The sequence below is a fragment of the Mesoplodon mirus genome, assembly GCF_964341445.2.
Source record: "Mesoplodon mirus genome assembly, chromosome: 19".
Taxonomy (NCBI): Eukaryota; Metazoa; Chordata; class Mammalia; order Artiodactyla; family Ziphiidae; genus Mesoplodon; species Mesoplodon mirus.
Window position 1 is genome coordinate 51896542 of NC_138995.1, and position 14196 is coordinate 51910737.

Below are 14196 nucleotides of genomic sequence, written 5' to 3' on the forward strand. Positions count from 1 at the left end.
AAAAGGACACTTCCTTGTGAAGGGAGAGGTGCTCATGTTTGGCTATGTAGTCTGGGCCATGTACGTGGGACACAGGGTGTGGATCTGGGGGGATCTTAAGGAGGATGGATGGCAGGGCAGGGGGGATGCCATTCCTGCTTGTAAGAGGAATCATATACAGCCAATGCAGGAATGAATCTGGCCTGTGCAGGAGAAACAGATCTCGGGAGTGAGGCTGGGTCTTGATTATGGAAGCCTTGCAGGCCACAGTGACAGACCCAGGCTTTGTCCCATAGGTGATGGGCATCTTTGGCGATGAGGATGTGAAACAGATCTTGAAGATGATTGAGCCTGAAGTATTCACTGAGGAAGAAGAGGAAGAGGAGGAAGAGGAGGACGAGGAGGAGAAGGAGGAGGATGAGGAGGAAGAGGCACGGGAGAAAGAAGATGCAGAAAAAGAGGAAGAGGAGACAGCAGAAGGGGAAAAAGAAGAAGACTTGGAGGAGGGGCTGCTCCAGATGAAGCTGCCGGAGTCTGTTAAGTTACAGGTGGGCTGATTCTTCCTGTTTTCCAGCCTCCATCCCTCTGGGCTAGGACATACAGGGTCTGGTGGGGCTTGAGTCTGGACTTTGTCCCAAGGCACTGGGGAGCTGTGGAAGGGCATAAAGCAGTGGAGTGCTGCTGGCTTTGAATGAGCTATCTGGTTTCCATGTGGGAGGTGAATTAGAGGGATGAGACCGTGGAGATGGCCAGCTTGAGGATCCAGGCAGGAGACAGTGGTGGCTCGACCAGAGCAGGGCTATGGAGTGGGGAGAGAAAACAAGAAAAGTTTCAAGGAAGTCCTGACGGTCTCACCACCATCCCTCCTACTGCATGGCTGTCATCCCACAGATGTGTCACCTGCTGGAGTATTTCTGTGACCAAGAGCTGCAGCACCGTGTAGAGTCTCTTGCAGCCTTTGCAGAGCGCTACGTGGACAAGCTCCAGGCCAACCAGAGGGACCGCTACAGCATCCTTGTGAAAGCCTTCACCATGACTGCAGCTGAGACTGCCCGACGTACTCGCGAGTTCCGCTCCCCACCCCAGGAGCAGGTCCTCTGACCCCTGACCCCAGCTGGCCTTACTGTCTAAACCCAGCCTCAACCTCTCCCCTTACTCTGATCACTGATGATACTCACTTAACCTCTAAATCTGAGCTTGACCTCTGACCCTATCCATATACTTATCTGTTACTCTTCTACCTCTCTCTGAACCAGACTTCTGAGTCACCGCAGACTGACCCTGACTCCTTTCGAACCTTTAGTCGCCCAGATATTCTTCACTAATGACCTTAGACAGGAACTCACGATTGGATCTTTGATCCTTGACTTCAGAGTTCCTGCGCTGGGGTCTCTGAACCTCATTCTAATCTTTGACCTTCCCCTAGATCAACATGCTATTGAACTTCAAAGATGCTGAGGATGAGGAAGATTGTCCTGTCCCCGAAGAGATCCGACAGGATTTGCTCGAATTTCATCAAGACCTGCTGACACACTGTGGTAAGAGAGGAGATCAGAGAATCCTCCTCCCAAACGTGCTCTTGAGACCTGTCTTGAAGTTTTCCTACGATTTCCTGATCTTAAATATCTACAGTATTTGTGCAGTAACTGTTGGTAAAATGAATGAGTGACTGAATGAATGAACATGTTAGTGAACAGGTAGATGATGAGTGGAAGGATATGTTTATATGGGTATTTGGGTGGATGTGTATGTGGACACATGGCTGTAGGCTATAGCTGGATGGAAGAGTGTGTGAATTGATGGAGAGAAGGTGAATAAAGAAGTGGGTGAAGAGACGGCTGACTGGTTGGATGAATGAAAAGGATGGCTGGAGGGATGGATGGATGACCTCTATTTTTTCTCATAAGTCAGCTGATAATCTTACTGAGATTTTCTTATATGTGATGAGTCACTTTTCCCTGGCTGGCTTTCAAGATTTCTCTTTACCTTTGCCTTTAAGCAGTTTGAGTATGATGTATCTAGGTGTGGAGCTCAATGAATTTATCCTACTTGAGCTGTTTTTGTTTTTTGCCGCACCATGAGGTTTGTGGGATCTCAGTTCCCCAACAAGGGATCGAACCCAGGCCACGGCAGTGAAAGCCAGGAATCCTAACCGCTAGGCCACCAAGTTTCTTGGATGCGTAGATTAATATTTTTCATCAAATTTGGGACTTTGAGGCCGTTATTTTTCCAAATATTTTTCTGCTCCTTTCTCATCTCTCCTTCTAGGACTCCCATTATGCATCTGTTGGTACACTAGATGGTGTCCCACAGGTCTCTGAGGCTCTGTTAGTTTTTCCTCAGACTGGATAACCTCTGTTGTTCTACCTTCAAGTTCATTGATTCTTTCTCCTACCAGCTCAAGTATGCTGTTGTACCCCTCTAGTGTTTTTTAAATTTCAGTTTTTGTACTTTTCAACTCTATATGGTTATTTTTTATATTATCTACCCCTATTAATATTCTCTGTTTGATGAGTCATTGTCATCATAGTTCTCTTTAATACTTTAGACTTGGTTCCCTTTAGTTCTTTGAAGATACCTGCAATAGTTGATTTAAAAGACAAATGATACAAGGAATGAATAAATGAACAAACATGAACATATAAAGAAACAAATGAAAAACCCCATGAATGCACACATGAATGAGAAATGAGTGAGTGAACACATGAATGAATAAAGAAGTAAATGATAGAGCAGATTAATAAGCAAACAGATAAATGATACACTCTCCCTTCTTGACCACCTCCAGGAATTCAGCTGGCGGGGGAGGAGGAAGAACCAGAGGAAGAAGCCACCCTGGGCAGCCGCCTGATGAGCCTGTTGGAGAAGGTACGGCTGCTGAAGAAGAAGGAGGAGAAACCGGAGGAGGAGCCACCTGCTGAGGAGCACAAACCCCGTGAGGACTGGGGCCACCAGGGATGGCACAGGGGTGGGCCAAGCAGCCCTGCGCTTGGGGAGTTTCCGGGTCCAAGATAGGCCACCAGGAGTAGCCCAAGGGACGAGTGGATGGTATTAATGAGCGAGGAGGCATGCTGGAGGCGTGGCCCCAAAGTTGGGGCTGCACAGTGTGTGTGTTGGAACAGTGTGATGCATGGCTGCCAGAGCAGAGGCATACATCCAACCCTGGGATGGGGCAACTCCTGCACCACCATGGCTTCCATGTACTTGTGGCTTTTCTTTGTTTTTCCCTTATTTCTTGGTGAAATGATTACTATGCTGAGGGGTTAGGAAAGCAGTCATGATAAACGTTGGGCCCATGGGTCATTAGGCAAACTATATATTAACACCATATAAGAAGGACAGAGTCCCTAACATTGGTGGAGGGTTTATTCTATAACATTCAAGAAATTTTATTGGGCCGACTCTGGCCCAGGCACTGTTGGTAGGGCCAGGGAATATAATAGGGGGAAGAGTCAAAGTCCCTGCCCTCAAGGAGTTTAGAATATTACAAAAGACACCAATATACATATACCATAACGTCAGATGGCCATACGTATTAAGAAGAAAACTAAAGCTGAGTGAGAGGAGAGAGAGGGACAAAGATGGAGAGGTTGGAGTGGGGGAGTGAGGTATGCAAAGATCTGGGGAAAGATGATTGGTACAGATGGAACAGCCAGTGCAAAGGCCCTGAGGCAGGAACATGCGTGGTGCGTTTAGAGACCAGTGTGGCTGGAGCAGAGTGAGCAGGAGAGGTACAGAATTTGTAGTCAGAAGTGATGGGTCCAGATCATGTAGAGCAGATGGAGGGAAGGTAGCACATGTCACAGGTCATGAATTGACACCATCATTCAGTGCCAGTGCAGGAAGGTTTCTCCTGACCCTGAGACACAGGAGACATCTGTCTTCTCTCCCAGAAATCCTGGGAAGAAAAAGGGTTGGGAGAGAAAGAGAGACAGGGAGAGAAATGGATGCTGGATATAGGAGAGGAGAGTCCCGGGGACATCGCCAGGGAAAATAAAAGAGTTCATTTTTGACATAATTTTCAGATGACACCAAAGTCTTCACAGATTTTCTTTGTGTCTGTTGTCTCCCATGATGAAAAATCAGCAGTGTTTTTACAGAACAAATGGAATTACCACTTGCACCTTCAAAGGTGCTCAGAATAATGCTCTGGTACTTTGCAGTGATACAAATGCTTTTTCCTCTTAAAGCTTTTAGGGGGGCACTTACGGTCTGGGTATAGGGTGAAGGGGATAGGGAGACTCCTAGAGCCACAGAACAAAATCTGCCAGAATCTGCCCACTCCTGGCAGGGGGAGGGCGGGGGGTGGGTGGTTAGTGACTGAGAAGCCCTCTGGAAAGAGGGGCACCCTCTGTACCGTTTTCGCCCAAGGCCCTGGCCAGGAAGAGTGTTCCTACCCTTGTGTCCCCTTCCCAGAGTCGCTGCAGGAGCTGGTGTCCCACACTGTGGTGCGTTGGGCCCAAGAGGACTTCGTGCAGAGCCCTGAGCTGGTACGGGCCATGTTCAGCCTCCTGCACCGGCAGTACGATGGGCTCGGGGAGCTGCTGCGTGCCCTGCCCCGGGCCTATACTATCTCCCCCTCCTCCGTGGAGGACATCATGAGCCTGCTTGAGTGCCTTGGCCAGATCCGGTCCCTGCTCATCGTGCAGATGGGCCTCCAGGAGGAAAACCTCATGATCCAGAGCATTGGGTGAGGCCCCGCCCCTCCCCTGACACTGCACGTCCCCGGGGAAGGGAGGGGAGACCTTCCGGCTCAAGCTTGTCCACCGGCTCACGTCCTCTGGATGCAACAATGTGTCCTTCCCCACTTCTGCCCCATCCTCAGGGTGGTGTGCTCCTCCCAGCAGCCAGCCCATCTCCCTAGGTAATGTCCCCCCACACCCCCGTACCTCTCCACCCACCCCTGGGTAACAGCTCCTACTCACCTGTGACTCTTGGCTCAAGATTTACCCTCTTTGAGCTTCGGTTTCTTCATCTCTAAACTGGGGAAGAGCCACGCTTATTTTGAAGAGTTGTGGTGCGGCTTCAGTGAGCTCGTGTAGCGGTAATAACAGTAATAATAATAAAGATAACAGTGGTTGAGCAGTCAGTGCCAAGTGAGCCTCATTCACTCACTCAGCAAACATCTATTGAGCACCTACTGTGTGCCAGGCCCTTTCTAGGCACTTGGGGTTACAACATGCAACATGATAGAGATCTCCGCCCCAGGGGAGCCCACCTTGGATCCTCTGGTCTCCTTGTCTGTGAAAGAGGAATAATTCTAGTTCCCGCCTCCCAGAGTGGACATAAGGATTGAATGAATTCAGATGTGTAAAGGGAGCGGTGCTGGGCACAGACTAGGAGTTCAGTAAATGTTGACTGTTACCACAGTGGTGGTGATGGCCCCCGCAAGGGTCTGGAGGCTCCCCCTGGACTTGCCCCCATGCACTCTACCTGTCCACAGGAACATCATGAACAACAAAGTCTTCTACCAACACCCGAACCTGATGCGGGCACTGGGCATGCATGAGACAGTCATGGAGGTCATGGTGAATGTCCTTGGGGGCGGCGAATCCAAGGTAAGGGGGCTGCGTGGGCCGGGGAGCTCAGGGGAGGGGGCCCTGGAGGGCAGGCACTGACCACCAGCCCACCCTGCTTGCCCAGGAGATCCGCTTCCCCAAGATGGTGACCAGCTGCTGCCGCTTCCTCTGCTACTTCTGCCGCATCAGCCGGCAGAACCAGCGCTCCATGTTTGACCACCTGAGCTACCTGCTGGAGAACAGCGGCATTGGCCTGGGTGAGGAACCCTGAGCCCACTCCTGGCGGTCCATCCAGGCTGGCCCCACTCTCCGCTGGCTCACTTAGTCATTTAACAAATACTCACTTTCAACTCACCCTGGATCTGGACCTGTAATGAACAGTGCTGGTTATACCCAGACAGCCCTGGCCCTGGCCCTAATGGGGTTCATAGTGGAGTGGGGTAGACAAACCCATCCCAGACAGTGTCAGCCTGGACTGGTCAGGCCTGGGATGGAGAAGCACAGTAAGAGGAGGCACCTGACCCAGTCTGGAAAAGGGGTGGTCAAGGAGGGCTTCTCGGAGGAGGTGAGGCAAGCAAAAGTGAGACAGTCAGCTAGGCACCTCCGAAGACCATTCTCACTGCCTCTCACTCCCACAGGCATGCAGGGCTCCACGCCCCTGGATGTGGCAGCTGCCTCCGTCATCGACAACAACGAGCTGGCCTTGGCGTTGCAGGAGCAGGATCTGGAGAAGGTGTGGTGGGAGAAGGCCTGGCCCATACCTGGCCCCCTGGGGCACCTGCTGATTTGGGTCCCCACTCTATAGGTGCCACTGTGCATGGTCCAGAACTGAATCAGAAGGGGAATAATTTGCAGCAAAGGGACAGGACCCAGTCACTCGCTCACGGGGCTGAGTGAAAATCTACACCCCACCTTCCCCAGCCACGTGGGCTTGGCACGTTTCTTGGCCCTCTGTGCTCCCTGCTTCTGTGTGTAGCAGTGAAAGGCATGGGCTCTGGAGCTCAGCAACTTAGATTCAACTCCCTGCCCCCACTCCCGGCCCCACTCTCTTGCTCTGTGGCCTTGGACAAGTGGCTTAAATTCTCCAGGCCTCCATCTCCTCATTTGTAGAATGAATATATAGAAACAATTTCATACAGTTGTTCTGAGGATTAAATAAGTTAACTTACGAAAGCATTTACAAAGCAGTAATAGCAGTTATCTACTATTATAGTATTATTTATTTAACAAATGTTTTTGAGTATTTACTATGTGTCAGGACCCGTCCAAGGCAGTAGGGGTATGACAGTGATTGAGAGTCAAAAATCCTTGTCCTTGTGAAGCTGACATTCTAGTTGGGAGGATGGATAATAAGATGAAGAAGTAAAATCTGTGGTGTATTAGCTAGTGACGAGTGTTAAGGAAGAAAAAACAAGGGAGAGAAATATCAAGTGTCGGGAGGGTGACTGAGTTTAGACACGAGTGGTCAGAGAAAGCCTCACTGAGAAAGTGACCTTCAAGTAAAGCTCTGAAGGAGATGGGGGCCATATGGACATGAGGGGGAAGAGCATTCCAAGCTGGGAAGCAGCCAGTGCGAAGGCCCTGAGGCAGGAGTGAACCTGATGAGTCTGAGGAACAGCAGAGAGAGCAGTGTGCTTGGAGCAGAGGGAGACAGGGTGAGTGCTAGGATGCGAGGGCAGGGAGTTGACGAGGGCAGATTGTGTGGAGGGTCTGTGGGCCACAGCGAGGGCTCTGGCTTTAGCCCTAAGTGAGACAGGAGGGGTCTCTCTGACTGTGTGGGGGACAGACTAGGGGTTGAAGGGAACAGTGAGCCCAGGGAGGAGGTGGCTGCGATGGTCCAGGTGGGAAATGATGGTGGAGGATGAGGGTTATTGTTTGCTGAGGGATCCAAACTGGATTGCGGAGCTCCAGGGATGGGCAAGGACTTGAGCCTTGGGGAGGAAGGTGGTGTGGGTATAGTCTCTGGCTGAGCCTCCTGTGCCCCCAGGTGGTGTCCTACCTGGCAGGCTGTGGCCTCCAAAGCTGCCCCATACTCCTGGCCAAAGGGTACCCAGACATCGGCTGGAACCCCTGCGGCGGCGAGCGCTACCTGGACTTCCTGCGCTTCGCTGTCTTTGTCAACGGTGAGGCAAGGGGTGGCGGTAATAGGGCGGGAGGCTGGGGGTCACTGGCCAAAGCCTCCCTCAGGTGTGGCCCACATCCTGGGCCACAGGCCTGGCCTGGGCAGGGATGCCTCCAAGTGGGTGTGGGGCAGGGTCTGGAGGTCAACAGGGGCCTGACGTTCACCCCTGAGGTGCCAGGTCAGGGGGCTGTCCAGGGAGGGACCCTGGGCAGTGGCTCATGAGGCCTCCTGACCCTGCGAGCCGCCAGGTGAGAGCGTGGAGGAGAATGCCAATGTGGTGGTGCGTCTGCTGATCCGTAAGCCTGAGTGCTTCGGGCCTGCCCTGCGGGGCGAGGGCAGCTCGGGGCTGCTGGCCACCATCGAAGAGGCCATCCGCATCTCCGAGGACCCCGCGAGGGATGGCCCAGGAGTCCGCAGGGACCGGCGGCGTGAGCTGTGAGTCTCCTGCCCCTTCCTCGACAGAACCACCACCCTCCCCGAGCCCCTCGCTGCCTCCTCACACCACCCGCCTTCCCCTGCAGCTTCGGGGAGGAGCCCCCCGAGGAGAACCGGGTGCACCTTGGACATGCCATCATGTCCTTCTACGCTGCCTTGATCGACCTGCTGGGACGCTGTGCACCAGAGATGCATGTGAGACCTGAAGGCTGGGCTGGGGGGCGGGCACAGCCAACCTTGAACCTCTTCATTCAGACATTCAACAACATTGATTTAGCTCTTGCTATGCGTGTGGTCCTGGGCTAGGCAATGCTGGGGACACACCAGTGGCTGAGGGAGCCCCTGGCCCCGCTCTCACAGAGCTCTCAGCCCAGTGCACAAGATCAAGCAATGAAAGCCAGTGGTAGTCAGGGCTGCAGGGAGAAGCACAGGCAGAGGGGTCAGGGCTGGGAATTCTAGAGTTAGCCCCACGAGACGGAGTCTTTACCTGCCAGTGGGTTGGGAAGGGATGGAATGGGGGAATGACCATATGGGGCAGGGGGTGCCTGATGACATGCCCACCTCCCCTCTCCAGCTAATCCAAGCCGGCAAAGGCGAGGCCCTGCGGATCCGCGCCATCCTGCGCTCCCTCGTGCCCCTGGACGACCTCGTGGGCATCATCAGCCTCCCACTGCAGATCCCCACCCTGGGCAAAGGTGCGGAGGGGCGGGACTCAGCAAGGGAGGGATGCTGGGGAGGAAGCAGGGGGACCCCAAGGGCGGCCCTGACCCTGCCCCCTTGCCCACAGACGGGGCCCTGGTGCAGCCGAAGATGTCGGCATCCTTTGTGCCGGACCACAAGGCGTCGATGGTGCTCTTCCTGGACCGCGTGTACGGCATCGAGAACCAGGAGTTCTTGCTGCACGTGCTAGATGTGGGTTTCCTGCCCGACATGCGGGCGGCCGCCTCGCTGGACACAGTGAGTAGTCTGGCCACTGTCCCGGCCTCCAGAGTGGGATGTGTCATGGGAATAGTGGCAGCACTTTTGTTTGTTCTGAACTTGTGTACATATCATAATCCTCCATCCCCCACCATCAAGATAGAAAACAAAAACCAGGAAAAACTCTGAGTTCTGGGAAAGGGTGGGTGGAAATCTCCAACACCTCAGGTTATAAAAAAGAATTCTCAGTGATGGCTCAGCACCATGGAGATACAAAGACCCATGCACAACAACAAGAACAATAATAATAGAAGGTGACAATGCCAAGTTAAGATGAAGACTGATAACTCACCATTGGTTTGGCCAAATGGAGAAAGCAGTTTCAGTGAGGTGGTGGGGCTAAAGCCTTATGGGAAAGGGTTTAGGAGAGCCTGGGAGGACTTCCCTGGCGGTCCAGTGGTTAAGACTCCACGCTTCCACTGCAAGGGGCGCAGTGGAAGTTTGCCCCCTGGTCAGGGAACTAAGAGCCCATATGCCATGCGGTGCAGCCAAAAAAAAAAAAAGAGAGAGAGAGAGAGAGAGAGCCCCTCTCAGAGAGAGAGGCTGAGAGGTGAGGTATTGGAGACAGCGAGTGTTGACAGTCTACACAAGTTGGTGACAGAAGAGGCAGGGAAATGGCGATGTGCTGGCTGGGTGAACTTGGTCAAGAGAAGGCTCTTCTTTTTTTTTTTTTTTTTTTTTTTTTCTTTTTGCGGTATGCGGGCCTCTCACTGTTGTGGACTCTCCCGTTGCGGAGCACAGGCTCCGGATGCGCAGGCCCAGCGGCCATGGCTCACGGGCCCAGCCGCTCCGCGGCATATGGGATCCTCCCAGACCGGGGCACGAACCCGTATCCCCTGCATCGGCAGGCGGACTCTCAACCACTGCGCCACCAGGGAGGCCCGAGAAGGCTCTTCTTAAGATGGGAGAAATGACTGTTCCCTACTGGGAAAGGGAACCCCGGAACTTGAATCTATAACTACCAGTTTATCAGAAATACAGGGGGCAGAGGAATAAGTTAACGGACACCCCTGGGAAGCGACCAACCAAGGCCAAAATGTAGGAAATTCCATTGGACCCATGACTCAGTTTCTTCAGCAAATAAATAGCCTTAAAAGGGGGGTGGAGGAAAAGGAACAGTTGCTGATGGAGAGACCTGTCAGCCAAGTACAGTATGGGGGTCTTCCTGAGGCCCTGATCCAAACAATCACAGCTAAATGCAAAGCCATTTTTGAGACAATTAGAGAAAGCTGATCATGATTATTAAGAGATTTCGTTAATTCTGTGAGGTGTGATAATGGCAGCATGGAATGTTAAATAGAAGTATTGATACTTGTCTGAATGGAGATACATATTGAAGTATCCTTGGATAAAAAGATATATGGCTGGGGGTTGCATGAACTATTACAGGAAAAAAGGCGAGGGTAGAGAGGAAAAGCATGCAGAAGGTGGGTATCTGCAGAACAGCCTATTCTGGGTAATGAGGGTTCATTAGTTGGCTCCTGGACTTTTGCGTGTATTTGAAATTTTGCATAGTCCAAAGTACTAAGGGTAGTGGGGTCTGGGAGAAGCAGGTTTCAGGGGAAGATCAGAAGCCGGGGTCGTTTGCCCAGAGTTATCCTGGTTGGTGTCAGGGCTTGATGTCCCCACCCTGCGCCCCAGGCCACTTTCAGCACCACGGAGATGGCGCTGGCGCTGAACCGTTACCTGTGCCTGGCGGTGCTGCCGCTCATCACCAAGTGTGCGCCACTCTTTGCGGGAACCGAGCATCGCGCCATCATGGTGGACTCCATGCTTCACACGGTATACCGCCTGTCCCGCGGCCGCTCGCTCACCAAGGTGCAGCGCGACGTCATCGAGGAATGCCTGATGGCGCTCTGCAGGTGGGGCGGGACCCTGGTGGGCGGGGTTACGGGTGGGGCGGGCCTCAGGTTGAGATAACCCCGCCCCGTGCATGTCCCCGCAGGTACATCCGCCCGTCCATGCTGCAGCACCTGCTGCGGCGCCTGGTGTTCGACGTGCCCATCCTTAACGAGTTCGCCAAGATGCCGCTCAAGGTGAGGGCAAGCCCTCTTTGCGTATTTCCATGCTCCACCCACCGGCTTGCTCCACCCACCGGCTTGCTCCGCCCTCGGACTATGGGGCTCATTTGTATCACACCGCCCAGGCCAGTTAACCTGCAAACGCGCGGGCAGCGGGCCCCATAGAAACCTCTTTAACATTCACTTTGCGTCATTGGTGCCTCTAACACTCCCTAATTAGCGTTTAATTCGCATAACAGTGAGCCAACCCCCACCTTAATTAGCATATATTTGCGTGGGGCACACTTTTTCTAATTAGCATGCTTATTTGCATGCTTAGACCACCGGCCTTCCACTATTCAAATGACTGCATTTATTTGAGTAAATAGTACCACAGCTATCCTGAATATTTGCACACTGTCTCTCCTATTATTTTTTCATTTGCATGCTAGTTTGCATAAGGAGATACCCCCAACTCAGATATTTTAACTATTTTGCGTAATACATCTAAATCAGCCCCCATTTCAAATTTGCACATTGGCTGGTGGAGGCTCTCTTCCCAGCTACCACGTGTTTGCATGGAGTGCTGCCTATGTTTCCATTTGCCATGTTAATTCACATAAGCACAGATCACTTCATCCGTATGCCCATTTGCACATAACCCCACCCATGGATTAATATCTGCATGCTTATTTGTATAAAGAACACCAGACAAATCCAGCTCTGGGGCTTCCCTGGTGGTGCAGTGGTTGAGGGTCTGCCTGCCGATGAAGGGGACATGGGTTCGTGCCCCGGTCTGGGAAGATCCCACATGCCGCGGAGCGGCTGGGCCCGTAAGCCATGGCCGCTGAGCCTGCGCGTCCGGAGCCTGTGCTCCACAACGGGAGGGGCCACAACAGTGAGAGGCCCACGTACCGCAAAAAAAAAAAAAAAAAAAAAAATCCAGCTCTGACTTAATGCCCATCCTGACTCTGAGTTAGAGTGCCAAATTTACATAATACACTGTCCAATAAACTTCCCAATACGCATGCCATTTCCCCTTTATTAGCATATCATTTGCATAATCCACACCTCCTTCATAATTTAAAAGCACTGCCACCCCCCACCCCAACCCTGGGGCCTCCCTGGGCCTTCATTCGCCTGCCACCTGTTTATGTCCCCCTCATTTGTGTGTCCCCCTCTTGTTCCCACCCAGCTCCTCACCAACCACTATGAGCGTTGTTGGAAGTACTACTGCCTTCCCACAGGCTGGGCCAACTACGGGGTCACCTCGGAGGAAGAGCTGCACCTCACCCGTAAACTCTTCTGGGGCATCTTTGACTCTCTGGCCCATAAGGTCTGGGCACCCAAGGGCCCTGGAAGAAGCCTGTTTGGAGGGTCTAGGGCCCAAAGTCAGGGATGCAGAATGAAATCCTCAAAGTTGGGGGTTGAGGGAGGGAGGCAGTTCTGCAGGTTTGGATCTAGGAGAATCTATGAGTTGGGTCTGTGGTTTGAACATTATGGAAGAGGGAATGGACCTCTAGTTTGGGGGCTTGGAGGGGGTAACATGGGGTGGTTTGAGAGTCCAGGTGGGTCTGAGGCTTGGGTTTCAGGGAGAGAGACCATACTTCATGTTTGAGGGCTCAGGAAAGAGGGTTGATGATTGGAGGGGTGAGTTTGAAGTCCTGGTGCTCCAGGATTTGAAGGCTCCGTCAGGCCTGCAGTGACCCCCCGCCCTGACCTCCCCAGAAATATGACCCAGAGCTGTACCGAATGGCTATGCCCTGCCTGTGTGCCATCGCAGGGGCCCTGCCCCCCGACTACGTGGACGCCTCATACTCATCCAAGGCTGAGAAAAAGGCCACGGTGGACGCTGAAGGCAACTTTGATCCTCGGCCTGTGGAGACCCTCAAGTGAGGCCTGGGGGCAGGAGGGGGGCCTGGGGGCTGGGAGAAGGAGCAGGTTTCCGAGGTGGAAGGAGGGGCCACAGCCCTGACATCTGCTGACCCCGCCCCTCTAATAGTGTGATCATCCCAGAGAAGCTGGACTCCTTCATTAACAAGTTTGCAGAGTACACACATGAGAAGTGGGCCTTCGACAAGGTTGGCATCATGGTCCTCCCCTCCCCAGGACCCTCCACCCCTGCCAGCCTTCCTCAAGGGCCCCAGCTTTCCACCAGACCCAGATCCTCCCGGAGGGCCCCAGATTTCCCTGAGACCCGTAACTCTTCCTGGGATTCACAGCCTCCTCTGGAACCCTCAGCCCCTCCAGGGTTCCCTCTCAGTGTGTGTCCACACCTCATCCTGCTCCCACGCCCAGCTCCATAGTGACACTGCCCCCACCTGTCCCCTCTCCACCTCCAGATCCAGAACAACTGGTCCTATGGGGAGAACATAGACGAGGAACTGAAGACCCATCCCATGCTGAGGCCCTACAAGACGTTTTCGGAGAAGGTGACCAAGCCTTGGCGCCCAAGTTGGGGGTGCAAAATTTGGGGGATCAGGGAGGAGTGAGGCAGCTTCATGGGCTTGGATCTAGCTGGATCTGCGGGTTAAGGCTCCCCATCCATGGACTTTGCCTTCCCTCAAACTTGGCTGCCTCCCCTAGACCCCAGACTCCTAGTGTCCCTTCTCTTAGAAAGGGTTGGAGAGACTGGGTTTGATTCCTTGACCATACAACTTAACTTCTCTGAGTCTCATGTATAAAAGGGGATAATGAGAGTTTGGGAAGCTCTGTTACAGAACAGGTAAGACACCTGGGATTGAATTCGGACTGGACCACTTCCTAGCCACATAGTCAGGGCTTTCCCCTTTTTGGGACACTGGAGGCCAGAGAGGCTGAGCCAGGGGCTCCTACCTCCACCTCCCTCTCACCCCATTCCACCAACTCCACTCCCTCCTGTCCACCTCAGGACAAAGAGATTTACCGCTGGCCCATCAAGGAGTCCTTGAAGGCCATGATTGCCTGGGAATGGACGATAGAGAAAGCCAGGGAGGGTGAGGAGGAGAAGACGGAGAAGAAAAAAACCCGGAAGATATCCCAAAGTGCCCAGGTGGAGGCGGGGCTGGGACGGGGGCGGGGTCATGAGGGGGTGGTGAGCGGCTGGAATAAGGGGCGGGGCCAGGAGAGGGTGGGGCCAGGCAGGAGGTGGGGTCGAGAGGGGGATAAGGGCCGCGGGGGGGAA

General features: G+C 53.2%; 1 protein-coding gene across 2 annotated transcripts in view; it reads left to right on the top strand.

Annotated features, from left to right (window-relative positions):
• Positions 1 to 14196, top strand: part of RYR1 (ryanodine receptor 1) — a gene marked incomplete at its 3' end in the record, with an annotated part of 119088 nt that overhangs the window by 40837 nt on the left and 64055 nt on the right. For both annotated transcript variants that reach the window (XM_082606909.1, XM_082606910.1), the window contains exons 35-54: positions 276 to 527; positions 871 to 1071; positions 1406 to 1517; positions 2768 to 2914; positions 4396 to 4669; positions 5423 to 5537; positions 5623 to 5755; positions 6137 to 6231; positions 7486 to 7621; positions 7869 to 8055; positions 8142 to 8250; positions 8630 to 8750; positions 8843 to 9012; positions 10675 to 10895; positions 10979 to 11069; positions 12229 to 12369; positions 12762 to 12925; positions 13036 to 13114; positions 13376 to 13465; positions 13924 to 14064. In XM_082606909.1, coding sequence (XP_082463035.1) covers positions 276 to 527; positions 871 to 1071; positions 1406 to 1517; positions 2768 to 2914; positions 4396 to 4669; positions 5423 to 5537; positions 5623 to 5755; positions 6137 to 6231; positions 7486 to 7621; positions 7869 to 8055; positions 8142 to 8250; positions 8630 to 8750; positions 8843 to 9012; positions 10675 to 10895; positions 10979 to 11069; positions 12229 to 12369; positions 12762 to 12925; positions 13036 to 13114; positions 13376 to 13465; positions 13924 to 14064 — 2979 coding nt within the window. The remainder of the gene's footprint in view (positions 1 to 275; positions 528 to 870; positions 1072 to 1405; positions 1518 to 2767; positions 2915 to 4395; positions 4670 to 5422; positions 5538 to 5622; positions 5756 to 6136; positions 6232 to 7485; positions 7622 to 7868; positions 8056 to 8141; positions 8251 to 8629; positions 8751 to 8842; positions 9013 to 10674; positions 10896 to 10978; positions 11070 to 12228; positions 12370 to 12761; positions 12926 to 13035; positions 13115 to 13375; positions 13466 to 13923; positions 14065 to 14196) is intronic.